A 19,832-nucleotide genomic window follows, 5' to 3' on the forward strand; every position below is an offset into this window, starting at 1 on the left:
ATAAATACCTAGCCATATTCTTCCCTTCCCACACCAAAACTCTTATACAAATTCCTCTCCTCATATCTCACATGAATAGTGGTTGCCATGGCAAGGGGTAGAAATGCATCAAAAAAATTACTAAGGCAGTCACTATTCACATAAACAGTAATTGCCCTTACCTCCCCTTACCTTTTGCCATGGCAAATGGATGAAAGTGGTCTTAAAGGACAACACTGAATCACAAGTAGTATACTGTAGAACGACAACCTTCTTTCCAGATATCTTATAGGTCCGAAGCTAAAAAATCAAACTACAATTCATGCTTTGAAAAGTTCCACAAACACCAACTTTTGACTCATTGTGCTACATTACAGCTCATTTCATGGTCACAATTCCATTCCTTTTCCGAATTCTTCAATTGTTTTTGTGGCAAGTGTCAATACATCCACAAATGCACTATATGATGCTCGAAGAAATCTTGCCTCAACAGCCTCAAAGTGCCTGTACATAGGATAAAAACAACCACCACAGATTCAGTAGAAAATAAATAGGCAGAAAGAAAAATATTGTTACTCCCCCTCTCCGATATAGCACTTTCTTGCATCAGAAACATTACTATCAAAATCATTCTTCGACAAAAGTTTGAACAATTAAGGCTCACGAAGAAAGAAATTTGCTTACACTGAAAGCTTTCCATTAGAAACTGACATCTGCCTCTTCACCTTATCTGGTTGCAACTGCAATTATAAATGGAATCAGATAAGATGCTAACTGAATCACTATTGAAGTAAGCAAGACATAGATTAAGCATATGAAAAATCACCTCCTTATCAACAGCTAATGCTGCATAGACAATAGAAGCGCTTTCCTCAGACTCATAATCTACCTCCAAGTCACTGCAGACAAAATTTCAATCTAAGATAACAATATTCCCCTGTGGGTTAAAGAATTCTCAAAGACTGATTGTAAATGATGAAAGTTGGATAAATGATCTCCACTTCCCATAGAAGCACAACCATTGGAAAACTTTACCAGGTCACTCAATTGTTCATAGTACTGTAGTCCTTGATGCAAATTTGGTACAAAAAGAGAGACTGCTGTTTTGAAAATTTCAAATGACAATTTTCTCATTTAAAGTGTATTCTAAAAAATATCTAGAGCAATCTCAGAAACCTCACCCAATTTTCTTAAAGAGGGTTAACCTCGGCATATCTTGATCTACCTACCTAATTAGGAGCTCTAGAACTCCTCCCTAACAATGCTGAAAACCACATATTAGCACCTATGAATCCCCCCAAGTTAGCTCCAATCATAAATTAGAAAAATCTAAAACTGAAGCGAAATGTTGAAAATATAGGACCAATTCAACTTCTCCAAGACATTTAATATGTCTTCCAATGATGAATCTCATTATGCCCGGTTACTGTGCATATTGCAAAACTGTAAGGAACACATGAGTTCGGATATAACATGGAAGAAAAAGCTACAGCCTGCAAATATTATATTAATATTACAAAAATGGGGAACACATAACAGAGAAGCTCAATGGGATGAGATGAAAAGACCATAAAAGCAAGCATACAAGCTACACATACATAAAAGCAGAAGAAAAAAATGGAAAAACTTGGAAGTTACCTGAGAGACTACACACTGAGATTCATCGAAACAGATAATCAAGAAGGCAACTTTATGAGAAAAAAACAAATTCAGCTTGAACTACATCACCATAACTAATGTTTTTAACAGATACGTGATAGGAACAAAGTGACCCATAATGGAAAATCATTAAATCATTAAAAAAAATATTTACTTTTTGGTCCCTATGTGCTTGAAAGAGGAAGATAATCAAAACCCAGAAAAACCCAGTTGAACTGTTGACTTAAATTACAAAAAGCAAAGAGACGCCAAAAGACAGAACCAGAACAAAATTACATATTGAAATATAAGAGAGGAAAGGGAGAGAGTATAACCAGTTAAATTCCCGCTGGGTTTGGCCATCTGCCTTGTCAGAAGCTACAGCAGCCATAGTCCTGTGGAGCTGAGAAGTTGGAAAGGATGAGCAAAATGTCGGGGGTTTATCGGGTTCAAGATGAACAAAACGCTGCGTTTGGAGGTTTGGAAGTAAAATGAAGACTCTGCTGGTAATTCTGTCACGTGCTTGATCCCTAATTTTAACGAATTGGGTGGGGTATTCGAATGACACAACTACCCTTAGAGCATCTCCAGCGCAGGAGAAGAACCGGGCAAAAGGCCCCCCTTGCAAGCCCAAGCAGCTCCAGCGCTGCAGCCTGCAGCCTGGTTTGGCGTGGGTCCCACCAGCCCGGGCAAGCCCAAGGGCAGGTTTTGCCTGGGCTTCAAACCGAGTTTTGTGACGTCATGCTGACGTCACGCTGACGTCAGCGACCAAAAAAATATTTAAAAAATTTCAAAAAATATCCAAAAAATTTTCAAATTTTTTTTTTAAAATACCAAAAAATTATAGATGCTTTCCCTATAAATACATAACAATTTTATTTACTTTCTAAATTGTTTATATTTTGTTGCATAATATTTTTTTCCTTTCTTGCCTTAGACTTGCCCTAGACTTAGCCCTTGTGGGTGGAACCACAAATGCAAAGGCTGATACTATTCACGTGAATAGTGGCAGCCCTTGCTTGCCATTGCCTTAGACTTAGCCCTTGTGGGTGGAGATGCTCTTAGTAGTGGGAGAAAACTACAGAAATTAGGTTGTTGAGGTTTACTTGCAAGGCATATTGGTATATTCGAGTAGTATATCTGCCATGCTATATAACTCTCAGTTGCTCATCAGAGTTGAGAAGATGGTATATTTTTCAGCACAACAAAGCATCTCCCTCGCCATCCAAACCTTTCTTTCTTTCTTTCTTTCTTTCTTTCTTTCTTTTATTTTGGTTACCTTCTCAACAAAGCAAAGAGCACATACAACGCTCTGATATATCTCTCAGACACCTGCAAGTGCCAGGCACGTATTCTCTCTCTCTATCTCTTATATCTAAACTTGGGTTTTGCTTCTTTTTTTCTTATAGTTTATATGTTTCTGCCGTATAATAATTCCAGGGTTGAGAATTGTCCATGAAATTCTGTCGTGCGGTTTATACATACAAATTTGCAGGCTCTGCTTTCCTTAAAATTTACTGTTTCTTTATGAACATAAGTACATACGACATGTCTTAAAATGATATTCGCTTTGATGCTCTGCTTTCTTTTGAATAAAGGCATGTATGATAAACATAAGAATTTACTAGGCATGCATGATATCCGTTCCTTATCTCAATATATATGTTTGTTTGAGGTAAACTTGTGATGCTGCTGATTGGCTGTATAAAGTTTGATATCTTAATCCATATCATATGCAAAGATCTTGAGTTTCGAGGTTCAACACCCAAAATTTTGCTTAATTCAAAGTCTTTAGAGGTGGGATGCAAGAATGAATGTACTTGAAATTTAAAAAATTGAAATAATATATATGTAAAATGGGAACTTTTTGCAGGGAAAGTTGATACAATAGCAGAAAGATGGATACAAATAGAAAACCCCCTATTATTTTTCCCTCTCATTCTGGAGGCTTAATCTGTGTTCTGTAAAAGGTGCCATTTGTAAGGACTCGTTGTGGTAAAGTACAAATAATAAATGGATGAATTAGCATCGTATGTTGCAAGTGAATGAGGATTGGGATCTGCCTAAATATTGGCCCTTGTGATCTCTCTCCATTCCTGCCTCCATCTGCAACATGTCTGTATTGCCTATAAATTCTGGCTTATACTCGCAGTGGGAACTCTTCACCACATTTACTTGGGAGCGCCAACCGCTTAAATACATTCGGCAGTGCCAAATTGCCAACAAAATGAAAAATTGATAAACCCCTGTTGAAAGTAACAACAATGTCAATTGTTGAACTTCACTTGGTCTATTAAATGAACTCTTGAAGGAAAAATAAAGTAATTTACCAGTAAAACATGTTGGTCTAGTGGCTATCTTGTCTCAGCCTATGTGATGGAATGTCCAATTCTAGCTGGTTTCATACTTCTGAAAGTTCTCCTTGCATTCTCAAATGCCAATGCAAAGAGGCCAAAGAGGTATAAGAGGCAAAGATGTAGCTTTTCGAACATATTGCACATGAAAGATACACTGTTCCCTTCACCAGTTCTTTTTCTGATTAGCGACATTCTTGTAGCCATCCACCCTGTAAACGAAAGCATATATTAGCACAAATTCACAAAACACAGCAGGCATGCTGTCCATTAATACATGCTATCATACAGAATAGTGAGATAACAGTTCCTTTTAAGTTGAATTGCTTACCCAAACTTTTTTCAGGCAAATTTGTCCAATCATGTGGCTCTGTTTTTGCTTCTGATGCCTTGATCAACTCAATAAGAGCTTTGTTGACCTGATATGTGTAATAAATTAAAGTTGCAAATCATTTCCACTGTCGAGCATAAATGAATCATATCACTGATTACAATATAATCTTGTAAATAATGACCTACTTTGTTATTCAAATCTACCACAAGGAAAACATACCTCTTCCGTCCTCTCATGACTCACTAGATGCCCTCCAGGAAGATCTACCATTCTAGCAACAGGGTGCAGCTTCTCTGCCAGTCGCCTTGCATAATATATTTGAGCAATGACATCATGCCTGTAAATTTAATGAATGTCAAGTTGGTTTTTCAAAGAATTGTGATGCAATGAAATGGAAAATCACAATTTACAAGTTCCATCTAAAAACTTCATTACAGAGATGATAGTTTTTATTCAGAGCCGGAAATGTACATATGAACCATTGCCTTTTTGTAGGCATACAAATTCCAGCCCAACTGATAGTCCTATCTTGAAGAAGAAAAAGAAATGACATCTGAAATGCACTGCATAGTATGTATGACTGCACCTTCCATGAATGACTGAAACAAGAAATCCTGCAGAGCGGATCAATTCTATTTCCATTCGTTTCATCTTATGCGTCCAGCATGCATTGACTTGACCCTCGAAACCATGGTTAGACTGCATCCCAGTTGCTGATATGCCTTTTACATATTCCTGGAAACAGGTTCTAGATCAGGTAATGGATCTTATGCTACAATTATACTAAAGTTAACCCTGAACCCATTGCCAGCAATAATTAAATATCAAAATAATTCAATAAGAAGTTAGTTCCTTTAAATCTGAAAACTCCAAACTACAGATCCCAAATTAATCCTCCTATTTTACAAAAAAGTTCCTTATAATGATATCAAACAGATTCCCTAGACGAGTTGCTGGAATACTCCTTGTAACATATTTGTGATTCTCATTCACAGATATGAATACCGCAATTTTTTTCTTTGAATTTTATCGCAAATTTTAAGGGCTTACTTGATATAAAATTGCCCTTCTCGTGTTGGATCCAACATATTCCTCAAGATATCCCTGCACATTAATAGAGTAAATGTGTGAGAAAGCCGCTTTTTCATTCACTGATTATTGATGCAGAGTTAACAGACAGCAAAATGATAGAATGCAAAGCAGTTTGGACCTTGGAGTAGTGGGTGTCCAAGTCAACAGCTGCCCTTTGCTCAGGAGTCTTTGCCCTTAAGAAACGGACAGCAATTGATAATGTGTGTCGGTCAAGCTGCAAAATATTGAACATATCAATGAGAAAAATGTCAACTTCAACTGCAAACTGATATACTGTTTCAACTTCATGGGCAGTGAGCATAATTAACTCTCTTGTCATAGGAGAATGCTTGGTAAAAGAAAAAATTAATGCAGCAATGACAAGATATATACAAACCCTTGGTAAACATTCAAAACCTCCTCCAGTCACATTAAGCAAAGCCAATGACAAAATTCTATCAGGCACCATTGCTGCTAATTTGCAGGCTATCATAGCTCCTGTTGTGGTAGTACAATTCAAGTCAGACTAAAGAATTTGAATTCAAATGAAATGCGGAAAACGAAAAAAAAAAGTATTGCTACAAAGAAAATTCAGCTCACTGTTTGTCATCCAGTAAGTGACTCAGTGCCAAAAGCCAGGATTAACTTAATCATAGACTGGCAAAAACCTTGCAAGGAACCTCAGAATCATAGACTCACCCATGGAATGCCCGAAAACATGGGCTTCTCTCCAGCCTAAATGATCCATCAGAGCAATTGCATCCTTTGCCATTGTTTTTGTTCTGCAACAAAACAGCTAGATACCATAATTCAACTAAACTCTCTTAAATAAGTAGGTTTGACAGAAGTTTAATTAATGGGAAACTTCAAATACAAAATAAATGTAAATCAGTTTTTTTATCAAATTCCATAAAAAAGAGAACTGAACTAGCCAATAGGTTTCATAAAGTGCATTGATGAGAAGGCTTTAACTAACCCAGTTCCATACTGAGAAAAAGCAATCTTTAAAAAAAAAAAATTCAATATGGATTTTATAGAGCTAGAACAAAATTGACTTTTTCAAATTAATGAAGTAACGAAACTCACGTATATTCGGATTTTTTGGTGGGCACGGAGCTCCGACCCATACCACGGTTATCGAAGGCACAGACCTCGATCCCACCGCCACTAAAACCAGCCTCATTGTCACAGCCATCGGCGGCCCTCCTTTCATCATCATCATTGGGTGTAACGGACCCTGTCAGTCCCTGGATTTGTGGGGCCCATGAATCGTGAGTCCCCGCCAATCCTGACAATCCATTGCAAATTTATCAACAACCCAGAAAACTCCGACCAAAACTCAGTTCGTAAAATATCAAAAGTTAATATTGTATAAGAAAAGATTGAATCTTGATCGGCGACCTATGATGAGGAGGACCTTGGTCGGTCCCTGACCGTAGGTTCTATAGAAAATTTGGATTCCATTGTTGAGCTTGTCGCCAGTGGCATTCTGCCGCGACCCGACCTCGCAATACGGCATCGTCTTGATGATGAACGAACGAGTGAAAGAGGTTTTAGAGAAAGGCAGGGAGGTCAGGCACAATCTGCGTTTCGTTCAGATGCCGGAAACGAACATGAGAATATGGCTATGTTTTGGGTCTGGGTGTATCCTTTAATATGGTCTAGAAGGTCGGCGGGAATACGTGGCAAAAAATGGGCGGCTGTTGCCATGTAGTGGAATAGTCCGCTAAGCCGGATGGGGTCAAAGTCAACAAACTCAGCCAATAAAAGTGGGGGGAAGACACTAAGCATATGTATGCTTTTGTTTATTTATACTTATTTTTTTCTTTGGGGTGCACAATGGCATTGTTCACATTTTCAAATCTACTTGTTAACTAATCTCATATTAAAATGTTACTTTAAGAACAATTCGTGGGTTCATTTGTCACTTTCTTTAGACAAATTTATTTTTGATGGGTCCTTTTTACCCTTATATCTTGTTAATCAATCATGTAATTAGACCCCAAAAGCTAAAAGGTTAAGGAGCAAACAGTAATTAGGGGCATTATTAAAGCAATGATGCGAGTCAAACAAGAGACGCCTTCGGTTTTCAAAGCACTTATTCCAGAAGTTTGAATTCCCTTTGTCAACTCAATGACCTTTACCAATTGGCAACAGTGCAAATAAACAGTGTTTAGATTAGATGCTAGTAATCTAAATTCTTGTGTATTTTTAATCTACACTTACATTTTTCATAAAAGTGCCTTATCAAGTGTTGTTGGACTTGTGGGTTTGTTGACAGAAAAACAAAAGTTTGAAACTTCAATCCAAATTTTGGAACAACGCCAAGGAGGAGTGTTTGGTCTGTGGTTTTGTTTTTCTCTTCGGATAATGAGTGGTTGGAAGGAAAATCGTGGCAGATATAAGGTGGTTGATTCTGCGTAGTATGGTCGGTTTAGAGTGATGGTGACAAGGTCCAGCCTCGTTCGTTGTTCCTATCCAACAATAATATCTCACATGGCAAATGTGGTTCTATGATTTTGTATTATGTATTACATGTGCGTGTTTCAATCTTGGTTCTTGAACATGATTCGGGATTTAGAATCTGCACTAAGTAGCTTTCGTTAAATTCTGAACAACCAATTTCAAACTGAAACATTCACAAAAGGCGACAATCTACAAGTAGAAGGGAACACATGAAATAAAGATTGGTTACATACGCATGATTACATGGTTACATACATGTGCATAATTAATTACATCTTTGTACAAAAAAACCAGTTCTGGTATTTACAGGATTAACAAATCTGAACAAGTCGATGCGTACTATTAGAGATAATGAAAAAAGTTACTAATCTCGTGTATCAATCCTATGTAACCCAGCCACATCACCAAGAGCAAATACCATTCAAGCAAGCTACCAACTGACAAGCATCAAGATTAAATAGTAGGAAACAACCACCCCATTGTCCATCCAAGGAGCAAACCGGCACCAGCAAGGCCCAATCCCAGTGCAAAAGCAACAGCACCCTTGCTAATCTCATACCTTGGTCTGCCACTTCTCTTTCCAGCCCTGCGCTGGCCCTTCTTCATGTGCCTGCCTTTGTATGGGGACCAAGGAAAGCAAGCTGGAAAGAGCCCGGAAATTGGTTCTTTTTTACTATTACGCTGGAGGCATAAGTTTTCAAGTTGCAGCAATTGGAGCCACTGCTTGTAGGCAAAGAGTTGTGATGCCTGTTTCAAAAACAGAGTGATGATGTGCTCCTTCTCTGTATAGGCTTGCTGTGCTGCTTCCTCAGCTTTCCTCGCTCGCGTTTGAGAATGACACAAAGCTTCCAACAGCTCAGCTTTACTTCGATCATCTTCTGCATTATTTTGGGTTGCAACCTCATCCTTGCTGATTGTAACGTAATCATTGTTTTGGCTGGAAATGAAACAAATTATATAGCTTGTCAGAATTAAACTAAGCATTTAAGAACGATACAAAGAATATATTGTTCCTTTCATATAAGAGGGAAAATAATATACAATTAACATATTGATCCTCAATCCTCATGAAACTTAGACCATAAAGTTCTTTAATTGGTTTGCAATTTATGTGATTCATATAATATGAATGCTCTATGAATACCAGATGATAGTGGGCAACTGAAAAAGCTGTTGTAAAGTAAAAGATATAAAAATACCTTGATGGACTGTCAGACTCATGTGTTGAGTGACCTGAAGTAAAGCTTCCCCATGTATAAGTGTCCATATTGGAGAAACCCAATTCAGCCATCTGATCAATTGATGGATTAGGGTCGAAAGCAGAAGGGCCCTTTCTACGATACTTAATCTGGGGCCGTGGAAGATCACAATTCTCAATATGTTCAAGTGACTTCTGAGCAACCAAGGAAGCCAACTCATCTTTACCCGCAGAGCGCCACCATGGTTCAGTTTTCTCAGTTCCCCCCCACTGGGATTCCAAACCGGAAGACAGTTTCTTGGGTTCTTCATAGCTCAAGCAGTTGAAAGAATCCAAGTTCATGAGATGATCATCTGAGTACCAAAACTCCCCTGGGTCCCTTTTCTTAGGTAATTGAGGATCATTACCAGTTTCTGCCTTGAGTTCTTGCATTCCCTTACTCTGGTCATTTTTTGTACAAGTGACAGAAACCTTGCATGGCTGCTCCACAAATGAATCAACAGTACTTTTTATATCATTTTGATTTCTAATTACGCCGTTGCACTGATAATAGTCACTAATAATGGCAGGTTTATTAACAAATCCAGAGTTTAGATCTTCAAGTTCAGCCTCAAGGAGTTTTAGTTGTTCATACGTGAATTCCTTCTGAGGCCCAAAGTTGGGTTCCAGGTTCAACCACCACTTAGTGTTGGGTGCCAGTTCAGAACTTGGGTTATAAGGCACGCAACCTGGTGTGAAGTGATCAATCCCTTCTGGAGCATTCTCAGGTGCACTATCAGATTCAGCTTTTTTTGATGAAGATGATGACGGAAAGGAAGAAAATCTTGGAGCGATCCTCACATCTTCTTGGACAAAACGACAGTTTGCTCTACACTGCCATGCAGTTCGTGCTTCTGCTGCTGCCATGCCTTATCTATCTGCAGTAGATTTACAAATGACAAAATATTAATCCGTTATAGTATACAGTTAGGCACAACCGGTAAGGCATATAACCTGAATGCATAATTAGGAATTTGAAAGCTTATAACCAGAAAAAAGAAATTTGCCCGAAGCAGAGAGAGACTCAAGTACTAAAGCGCAATTCCACTATGTGGGCAAGAGTCCCAAATCTCAACAAAATTAACAGAACTCTGATCCGAGAAAGGCAGGAACATTTAAAGAAGAATGAAGGTACAAAATGAGAAGATCTTACTAAAATTGTATCTTTAACTTGTATTCAAAGAGGTACAACAAAAGTAACAATATACAACCTCACAGAGACGATACAGGGAACAAAGGATTGATGTTATTTATGTAAATTTAAGACTCAACCCAGTAAAACTACAAGCTCAATCAGAAAAAAAAAACCTAAACTCACTTGTATTTAATATTTTAACTGGGTCTAAAATCAAATCCAGATTCTACAAGGTGAAAAACAGGGCTCTGTGCTTCTGCTTCAAGTAATTGATAGAAAATTTCTATAAACGTAAAATCTGCGATAGTATGATACAAACACAGAAGAGCTAATCAAAATCTATAAATACCAAGTCAGTTCATACTCAATCTGTAATAGTTGAATATCTAAAATCAAGTTCCACGTTCTACAAACTGACAATTGGTCCCAGACAGCGCTTCAAATAACTGAAATACGTCTCAAGACTCCCACAGAACCTTTAAATTTTGAAAAAACTGAAATATTGACACAATTAAAGCAATACCCAACTCAAATCATGCCACGAAATTGAGAAATCAACGAGAAAGAAGAAAAAATCTCAACCAGTTTCACCATCTTCTCCCAATAGATGCTATAAAAAAAGAAGCTTTTACGGTTGAAAGATTCAATAGCATATAAACAATCACGTCATAACATACATCAAACACTGATTGACCAACAAACAAATATGAGCATATTCCATGTCAATAAAAAATCATGATTCAAGCATTAACACCCCAAAGTATTGAACAGAATCTGTAAAATCTGAAAAGAAAGAGAAAACTACCTTCAAAGGGAGGCGGGTACTCTGGATTTTGCATCTGTTTTGAGATCCAAAGACGCAGACACAGACACAGAGACCTCCTTCTTTATTGGCTCCTACATCACCGTTGATTGCTATAATAATGCAAGCGGTGATATCTGGTTGATTTGAAGTGTAAAATATCCAAAAGACCAATTGGAAGTTAAACCTTTTTCTGTTTCTATCCGGCGAAGGCTGAAAATCCGAACTTTGGGTGACACTTTTTTATGTGCTGAATGAAGTAGTACGTTGTGCTAAAGAGGTTGTACCTCAATGTAGAGAGTGTACCAGGCCAGGCCTTATTTTTGGTGGGAAAATACATCTTCGTTGCCGTAATTGGATGTGCAATTGCAATACCGCATCCCATCCCATTCGTTTGATAGGGATATATATGTGACACTTGTCAAGTGTCACTTTGAAATGTTTCTTAGCAAATTGGCAATTTACAAATATGGGGCCAACCAACGCCCACCGAGTTTTTTTATTTTTCTGAAATAGACATAAACAAAAGATCTCACATCATTCTCCAACTGTAACTTGTACGTATTTTAGGACGAAAGTTGAACCCAATATATATTACATGTCATTTTAAAATACGTGTTGTTGTTGTTTACTCTACGTCGTCTGGTCCGGTGCCTAGACTAGAGTGGTGTCTTCCACTTATTGTCGTAACTCATAATCAACACCGTAATTATTGTCGTTGACTTTAAATGAACGATGCACTCCATAATTATCGCAAAACGACATCGTTTGAAATATAAAAATTTGTATTTAAAAAATAATCAAGCGCAGAATAAACACAAGTATTGTTGTTAATGTTGAATCCGTTGCTTGAATTTCATTCGAAGTGCAGACAATCTTTTCTGCAAAGGGAAAATTTCGTTTTTCCTCCCTAGTTTGTCCAAGTAGAATACAACTTTTTTCAGGGTTATCATAACCTCCCCACCCTCGGGGCCAAACTCTTTCTCTTGGATGCTCAAAACCCTCTTTAGCTGCTCCAGCAACTCTTCATCATCCTTCATCAATCTAGTTTGGATTGACACCAAACAGTCGAGAGCCTCCGCTGCGAAATACATCACCATAACACATCAGATGAGGACCAAATGATCCTGTCATTTACTTGACCATAAAGAAAACAACAACATACCAACAGGAAGGGTATCTTTTCCAAATGCTTTTTCACGGATGTGCAAAGCCTCCAGGGCAAGCTGTTCAGCTTCTTCATCCCGCTTTAAATGGTAGAGAGTAACGGCAAGGTGCAGCATTGGGAATGTGATGGATTGATCATCAGGCCCCACTGTCTTTCCCATGATCTCCAAACTTGTCCTCAGCAAGCGCTCAGCCTCCACATAATTCTTCGACCTCGAATGGGACGTTGCAAGATTAATAAGATGTGTTGCTGAGCTGGGGTCTTCTTTACCTTTATATTTCTCAGTGATCATCAAACATTGCTCCAGTAGCTCTCGGCCTTCCTTCCCTCTGCAAGCATCCAAATTAATATGCTAAAAGAGAAAGGAGCAACTGTAGGCCGTAGGCTCTTGTTTTTTAATTTCACGTCAGCAGAAACTTACAATGTAAGAAGTAGAAAGATGAGGATACTTCTGAGAAGATAATTAAGAACATCTACCAAGTGTACCAATCAGTAAAGAACATCACTAAACAACCACAACTATTATGAAATTTGGAAATATAGGAAATTAACATCCAAACTTCCAATAACAATATTGAATTTAACTGTACCTTCCAACAGCATGAAGTAACTCTGCCAAATCTATCCTCATCTTCTCCATTATGCTGTCATCTAAAGCCATATAGTTGGAAGTTGTGATGACCTGGAGAGCTTTTCTATATAAAGAGATGGCTTCATTTGCATCTCCTGCAGCAAATTAGAGCATATGAACCCATACGTGAAACTGAGAAGCTATTCACAGTGAGAGAGAGAGAGAGAGAGATATTGCATGATTACCCACTGCACACTTCACGTGTGCCAGAGAACACATGGCCAATCCAACTCTTCCATCATTCTCTCCATATAACTTCTTGTATATGTTAAAAATTCTACAAAAGGACGAGAAAGAATGAACTAAACCTGCTAAGATTCAGTCAGTGCACAAGGAAGCAAAGTAAGCCATTCTACAAAAAGGGGGAAAGCAATTAAACCTTAGAAAAGGAGTTTCTGCCTCAACAGGCTTTCCTTCTTTGAGTAAAAGACTGCCAACACCAAATAAAGGTATGACCATATCCTCACTTTCAGCACCTCTACTTGATTCTAGAAGACTTATTGCACGATGGTAGAATTCTACTGCTTTTGAAGTTCTTCCAATGGAGCTGAGAACTTTTGCCATGCCCAAAATTGGTGTGATAAGAAAGACACTATTTTTCCCTGAAGACAAGATGGCAATAACCATTGAATAAAGATAGAAAACCTCAAATCTCGCATACAACAATAAGTGAAGCTACAATGGATTCATACTATACTAAGTTCTATTGAATATTACTGTAAGAAAGAGATCCTTCAGTTCATCATGCAAAATCACATATATCATGACTTTATTATAATGTGTTTAAGGAGATCGAGTCATTTAGCCATCTAGTATCATTCACCACAAAAGTCATATAAAACCATCTGGAAACAGCCAACTAGTTTATGAGTAGCGAAAAGGCTCCAACTTGACAAGAGAGCTTACCATAAATGTTCTCCATGTTACCAATAGCCCTCCTATATGCAGACATTGATTTCTCAAACTTCCCCAAAGTTGAATACATACTTCCCATATGCACGAGAACTGAATCCAGAAGCGGTTCATCATCCTTTAGACTGTCAACAACTTCATTCAACTGGCCACCCAGTAAAATGCACCAACAAAAAGGAGAGGAATAACAGCTTACAGAAGGAAATGGGGGAGAAAAACTATACACGCCCTTCAAAGGAATATATGCCTTCCCCATAGAAGGAAAAAAGAAATTACCATATCCAGTAGGGAATCAACAAATTTTAAGTCACCAATAGCCATGTATCCTAGAGCTATGATGTCAATGGTAGCAGCTTCTTCAATGCCTCTAACACGGGCATTCATCCTTTCCTTCACCGCCTCATAATTGGCTTGAAGTAGGTCTATGGCATCATTTTGGTTCCCCATCATAATCATCATTTTGACTTCATCAAATAACTCTTGCAGTTCTCTCTCAAAATCTTTCATCCCATCCAATTTGTCACTTGAATTCTGAAAAGAAGTAACAGACCTGCTAATCATAAAAGTTGGGCAGTCAGTAACTTATTATTTTATGGTGAAACTTAGCCAAAAACAATAGAAATGAAAAGGAAATAGCTGCACCTCTGAAAGTTATTTGAATTTGAAACATGACTTTTTTGGCTTGCCTCATCCGTATCTAATGAGCCAACAGAAGCAAAAGTTCTGGAGGCATAGCAGCAGAGGGCAAAGGCTCTAACAGGAACCATGAAAATGCTAGAATTCTTTTTTGGGAGACAGCCAGAGAAGCAAGTGAGGCCTTTGTGAAAATGGCCCGACTGGATGTGATGTAAGCACACCTTGCTCATCCTGAATGGTTCAAGCAAGATCATGAGAGCGCACTAACCCAACAAATTCAACTACATAAAAAATCCCTGTTCAAAAAATTGGGCAATGATTTTCTAAAAATCCATCCTTGGTGAATCAAAACCAGCAGAATCATAATTCAATACAATTAAAACTGAAATTATATATGTGGTATGTGCAACAACAACATTGAGAATCTGAAGACAGAGAGATAGAGACTAGAGAGATTACCCGTAGGTGTTGAAAAAGGGAGAAGGGAGAAGAAGGGAAGCTGCCATTGGAGTAAGAGGAGGAGTTGCAGAAGAGTGAAAACCGAAAGATAACCCAAGCTGCCAAAGCGGTAAAGATAAGGAGAATGGCGGTCGGTGATGTGAGTGGGTCAACTCAACGATCCGGGTTTGGGTCGGGTGACTGGGTCGGTTCAAGCTTTAGCTCTACAAATGTTATTTTATTTATTATTTACAATTATACCCCGAAGTATTTGTTTTCCGTGTATTTGCCAAGAACAGAAATTAGACCTTTCAAACAAAATCTATTCGCGCTCTCCCTTTTTTCCCACAGTCCCACTCTTCTCGCTAAAAATGAAAATCCCCAGATCCCTTCAGATCTCTATCCCTCGGAGAGATCGTAACGACGCTTCGTCGGTGTGTGAGATCATTGAATCAAAGATGATCGACTCTCACTTTACAACCCTTATTACTAACGAGGAGGCTCGGTCCCGTCGCGAGATCGTGACTGGAACGGCAGCTAGTAAGCGGTGGTTCTGAATCCTGATGGCGGCAGCTGAAGGTAATTTAGGGTTTATTCTTCGATTTCTTTTGACTTGAGGGTAATTATTTAGGGTGTTTCGTAGATACTGACGTTTCTTCAACTCGATGAATTCCTACCCTTCCAACCCTAGGGTTTGAATTATTTGATTTCCTTTGACTCGAAGGTAATAATGTAGGGTGTATCTTAGATTTATTTTGACGTCTCCTCAAATCGAAGAATTCGGACTCTTCAAACCCTTGGGTTTGAATTCTTCGATTTCCGTTGACGTGAGGGTAATTATTTTTGGTGTATCTTAGATTAATTTTGACATATCCTCGTGTCCTCTTTACATAGCATTTAGGTATGGCTGCCTCATTTCCGCTTCTGAAGCTGCAAGAGATGGTGGCATTCTTATTGGAGCTTTGCATAAATCAGGTCTTGCTTCTTAATTTTCTATTTACTATCACAACTATAGTGCAGTGATTGCATAGTAAAGTTATATAAAGAAAATTTGCTTTGTTGCAGAGACATCATCTTTTTTATTATGCATTTGCTCATGTTCCCTCAAATTTACCTTTTGTTAGTTTACCTCTATGGCCCCATAGTATTTTTGCAAAATATGTTTGATTCTTAAAAACTTTTCATGCCACGCATGAACTTCTGATTAATGTTTGTTCCGACATTGAGGAGGAGGTTTATTTTTTGTTTGTGCTATAAGGAGTACCGTTATTTTGCTACCTTCTTTTTGTGTTGTACTCATGGCCATATTTTAAATCTCAGCAGTAGTATTTTACTGTCCTGTTCTAGTGCCAATCGTGTGATGGATTGCTGTGGTAGGATATAGCATAGCTTTAACCCCACATCTTTTTCAAGCTCAGCTCCATAACCTGTTTGTTCCTTCATATTTGTTAATGAGTGCCAATGTCGTGGGATTGCATCAGATATATTTTCAATAGCATGCACCCCCTTAATCGTTCTTCTGACTGAACAGTTTGATAGCATGTTTTGCTCAGATTTCTATGCATTTTTTTGGGCAGACGGTTAGTTTTCTTTTGGGTTCCTATGATTATGAACGCTATCTGGCTCCCCTTCCCTCCCCGCTGCTTTCAGGTAATCACTCCTTCACTATGTCAGGAGACCATGGTAACATCATGATCTGCAGCCAATCTCTGGTAGATGGCTACTGGTGCTCCTGACATGGTGGAGAAGCGATTACCTGAGAGCAAAGAGGAGGGTATGCAGGTACCGTTCATTATCATAGGAATCCTAGAAAGTTGCATAACCGCCAACTTCAGTTCTGGAGTGGTCAATGGCTGACGCGGTCAAGTGCAGATATTAATAATGTTAGGTATACATAAATCTTAATATGCTATCATATCTCATCATAACTGCAATTACATCTCATTGTTAAACACCAGTATAATTTTATATTGGCTTTTCAATGTGATTGTACTTTTACTAAACATAAAAATGTGATAATGAGATATCTTCCATTCTTAAACATTTAGGTTGGTCATTTTCTCACCAAATACTCTTCACTTGAGTTTTCCTCATGTTGTATTTTAAATTAAGAAATTGTTCCTATGAATTTTTTGTTATTTATATTACATGTTTGATGTTTTATATTTTTTTAGTTGGTATAGATAAATATTAATATGATAAGTTATCTCATTGTAAATGCTGTCATCAGCTACTCTGTGGAACCTATAATTCTAGTTGGATCTTTTGCGAGTAAATCTGTCCTCACACTAAATCATTCGCTAATGTTCTGCTCTGATATAAAAGTGCAATCCCAGATGTTCCATCGTTTTTTCAACTGTTGTACATTCTCTTTTCTTCTATTTAGATCGTATTTGAATTGCTGATGTATTCTTTTAATTTCTTTAGGTGTTTTTTGATTTTTGAGTTTTGTGTAATTTCCTTGGATATCCAGTAACTTGTTCTTCTGTTCCATTGGGATCTTTGTCCCCCAACAGAATGTAATTAAGGCCGCAATTCAGCCAGCACAAACTCTCTAGGTTAACGGTTTGGCATAAGTAGGTTTTTGGACCCAAGCAAACTCCTTGGGCTAGCAGTGTCCTACACGTGAACATTATGCATGACATGTTACTCTCTTTGGTTATGAAGGCAGCTGGTTCTACATTAACTGGTCTTGTTCATAATAGCCTTTCTGAATCCAAATGCAGATTGAATGTACAAGGAGTTGGGATTCACAAAACTAGTTACACGTCGTAGCGGATAACAAGTAAGTTCACATAATTTTATTCTAAATTAATTGGAATCTGCTCATTTCTTTCCTGGTGGAGTATCCTGTTTTTATTCTTAATTAACAGTGTGATTCCTGTTCTGCATCTGTTAAATACAGTTATCATCCTTGATGTTATAGGTTTGACAAAGATTCTAGTTGTCTGTCCAGTCCAGATTCTATGTTTTTGCTTTTTTCTTTTCTATTGGTAAATATTTGGTGAGCGTTCATGTAATTGATAATCCCTCCTATAAAGTAAGAAAGCAAAGGAAGTTTTCAGTGCTAGGGGAATGTGTTTAAACTATTCCTTAATTAGGTGCTGATAAACAAGAACTGTGCGAAAAAAGTGTCCTCTCTAGTCTCTTCTACCCGTTTTAAATGTTTTTTTTATTCTATTGGGTACTTCTCTTTTATGTATTCTTAAAAGAGTAGTTGTGTTCCATAAAAAGATGATCCATTATCTGATTTTTCTTTTAATTTTAAATTTTTTTAAATATGAAAAAGTGTGAATTTACCATATTATCCTCATTTAATTAATAATTTCAATTCTTAATGTTTGCATTAACCAAGGGCATTTTCTGGTATTTTGAATGTTTCACCATTCTCTGCCTTTTGCTTTATATATATAGATATATTAGCAACAGGTTATATATAATCGCAATTCCACTTAATGTACTCTAATCAGAGAATAATTATCCAACAGGTATGCTTGGACTTTTGCCCTTCACACTATCGAATTACCTGCCTCTATCGAATGTCAGCCCTGAGCGTGTATGCCCAATGCATGATTATTCTTGGATTAATCGGTCTAAATGTGTATTGAAATTTTGGTAAAAATAAATTCAGCAAACACACAATAAGTAGTCAAAGGTCAACATCCCATACAATGGGTACAACACTGTACAATTGGACCTAGAGTTGAAATTGCTCTGCAAACGACATTAATAATCCCAATCGGGAAAAACCCGGAAAGTCGGCCCAGTAACTTGTAAGCCGGCCCAAAAGACAGCCCAACAACGTATAAGCCCATAAGTCGGCATTATAACATGAAACAGGCCCAATAACGTCAATGCATGCCCATAAGTCGGCTCAGTAACGTGAAACAGGCCAATAACGTCTATCAATGCTATAAGTTGGCTAAATAACGTGAAACAGGCCCAAAACACCGACCTAATAATGTGTGAGCTGGCCCATAAGGCGGCATCGTAACGTCAAACAGGCCCAATATTGTGTCGTCAGCCCTAAAACTTGGCCCAATAATGTGTAAGCAGGCCCAAACAACGGGCCAAGAGCGTGAAGTGGGCCCAATAACGTGTATGCAAACCCAAAAGGCTGGCCCAATAAAGTGCAGCCCATAAGTTGGCTCCAATAACGTGTATGCAGGCCCATTACTTGACCCCAATGACTTGAAAATGGGCCCAAATAACTGCCCAATCATGTGTATGCAGGCCCAAAAATTTGGCCCAATTTGTGTGTTCAAGCCCAAAAAAGTCGGCCCAATAATGTGTATACATCCCAAAAGTCGGCCCAATAACGTGTACGCAGGCCCATAAGCCGACCTATAAACAGGCCTAAAAGGTCGGTCCAATAACGTGTATGCAGGCCCAATAATGTCATGCAGGCCCATAAGTTGGCCCAATAAAGTGAAAATGGGCCCAGGAAAAAGGCCCAATAATAAGGTATGCAGGCCCAAAAATTCGGCCCAATAACGTGCAGTCCCATAAACCGGCCCAATAACGTAAAACAGGCCCAAAAGGTAAGCCCAATAACGTGTATGCAGCCCAATAATTTGTATACAGGCCCATAATTTGGCCCAATAACGTGTATACAGGCCCATAAGTTGGCCCAATAACGAGTATGCAGGCCCATAAGCCAGCCCAATAACGTTAAACAAGCCCAAAATGTCGGCCCAATAACGTTTGTGCATGCCCATAATCCGGCCCAATAACTTGTTTGTAGGCCCATAAAAGGCCCAGACAACGGCTCAATAATGTTTCTCAAGGCCCAAGAAGGCAGCCCATTAACTTGTCTACGGCCCATAAGATGGCCCAATAAGGTGAAACAGGCCAGAAGGGTCAACCCAATAACGTGTCTACAATCTCTTAAGTTGGCCCAATAATATGCAAATGGGCCAAGATAACATCCCAATACGTCTAAGCAGGCCCATAAATCGGCCCAATAACGTTTAGCAGGTCCATAAACCTGCCTAATAACGTGTATGCAGGCTCTGCCCAGGCAGATTTAAA

General features: G+C 38.4%; 4 protein-coding genes and 2 long non-coding RNA genes across 12 annotated transcripts; 2 read left to right on the top strand and 4 right to left on the bottom strand.

Moving 5' to 3' along the window:
• Positions 1–104: 104 nt before the first annotated feature.
• Positions 105–2,112, bottom strand: LOC110749566 (transcription factor). Of its 2 annotated transcripts, XM_088248907.1 has the most exons (5): positions 1,953–2,112; positions 806–878; positions 664–719; positions 364–483; positions 105–317 (listed from the first exon to the last, which is right to left on the bottom strand). In XM_088248907.1, exons 1-4 carry the CDS (start codon positions 2,006–2,008, stop codon positions 369–371), a joined length of 300 nt encoding a protein of 99 aa, XP_088105033.1. In that variant the 5' UTR covers positions 2,009–2,112; the 3' UTR covers positions 105–317; positions 364–368. The 2 variants fall into 2 exon arrangements, with proteins under 2 accessions (XP_088105033.1, XP_021805376.1); XM_021949684.2 differs by having other exon boundaries at positions 105–483.
• A 481-nt stretch (positions 2,113–2,593) lies between these two features.
• LOC148297079 (uncharacterized) lies at positions 2,594–3,836 on the top strand. Of its 2 annotated transcripts, none has more exons than XR_015834132.1 (2): positions 2,594–2,962; positions 3,058–3,836. It is a non-coding gene; the product is annotated as an uncharacterized LOC148297079 (long non-coding RNA). The 2 variants fall into 2 exon arrangements; XR_015834131.1 differs by having other exon boundaries at positions 3,491–3,836.
• On the bottom strand, positions 3,444–7,011 carry LOC110749662 (alpha/beta-Hydrolases superfamily protein). Its single transcript, XM_021949815.2, has 11 exons — positions 6,778–7,011; positions 6,463–6,664; positions 6,076–6,158; positions 5,774–5,874; positions 5,516–5,611; positions 5,356–5,409; positions 4,892–5,040; positions 4,525–4,642; positions 4,303–4,390; positions 3,948–4,183; positions 3,444–3,863 (listed from the first exon to the last, which is right to left on the bottom strand). Exons 1-10 carry the CDS (start codon positions 6,893–6,895, stop codon positions 3,987–3,989), a joined length of 1,206 nt encoding a protein of 401 aa, XP_021805507.1. The 5' UTR covers positions 6,896–7,011; the 3' UTR covers positions 3,444–3,863; positions 3,948–3,986.
• Positions 7,012–8,032: 1,021 nt separating this feature from the next.
• On the bottom strand, positions 8,033–11,352 carry LOC110749621 (uncharacterized). Its single transcript, XM_021949769.2, has 3 exons — positions 11,020–11,352; positions 9,042–9,957; positions 8,033–8,779 (listed from the first exon to the last, which is right to left on the bottom strand). Exons 2-3 carry the CDS (start codon positions 9,944–9,946, stop codon positions 8,296–8,298), a joined length of 1,389 nt encoding a protein of 462 aa, XP_021805461.1. The 5' UTR covers positions 9,947–9,957; positions 11,020–11,352; the 3' UTR covers positions 8,033–8,295.
• A 428-nt stretch (positions 11,353–11,780) lies between these two features.
• Positions 11,781–14,969, bottom strand: LOC110749670 (Tetratricopeptide repeat (TPR)-like superfamily protein). Of its 3 annotated transcripts, none has more exons than XM_021949824.2 (9): positions 14,823–14,969; positions 14,370–14,659; positions 14,004–14,277; positions 13,722–13,872; positions 13,195–13,417; positions 13,001–13,092; positions 12,775–12,910; positions 12,182–12,513; positions 11,781–12,097 (listed from the first exon to the last, which is right to left on the bottom strand). In XM_021949824.2, the coding sequence occupies exons 2-9, from the start codon at positions 14,615–14,617 to the stop codon at positions 11,847–11,849; spliced, it is 1,707 nt and encodes a 568-aa protein (XP_021805516.1). In that variant the 5' UTR covers positions 14,618–14,659; positions 14,823–14,969; the 3' UTR covers positions 11,781–11,846. The 3 variants fall into 3 exon arrangements, with proteins under 3 accessions (XP_021805516.1, XP_021805515.1, XP_021805517.1); XM_021949823.2 differs by having other exon boundaries at positions 14,370–14,594; positions 14,823–14,961; XM_021949825.2 differs by having other exon boundaries at positions 14,370–14,644; positions 14,823–14,924.
• Positions 14,970–15,080: 111 nt separating this feature from the next.
• LOC110749568 (uncharacterized) lies at positions 15,081–18,527 on the top strand. Of its 3 annotated transcripts, none has more exons than XR_002525620.2 (5): positions 15,081–15,380; positions 15,696–15,776; positions 16,355–16,689; positions 17,528–17,586; positions 18,290–18,527. It is a non-coding gene; the product is annotated as an uncharacterized LOC110749568 (long non-coding RNA). The 3 variants fall into 3 exon arrangements; XR_002525621.2 differs by having other exon boundaries at positions 16,379–16,689; XR_002525622.2 differs by lacking the exon at positions 16,355–16,689 and having other exon boundaries at positions 15,082–15,380.
• The last annotated feature ends 1,305 nt before the right edge of the window (positions 18,528–19,832 follow it).

This window comes from Prunus avium, chromosome 2 (genome assembly GCF_965620075.1).
Source record: "Prunus avium chromosome 2, drPruAviu1.hap1.1, whole genome shotgun sequence".
In the NCBI taxonomy this organism is placed as follows: Eukaryota; Viridiplantae; Streptophyta; class Magnoliopsida; order Rosales; family Rosaceae; genus Prunus; species Prunus avium.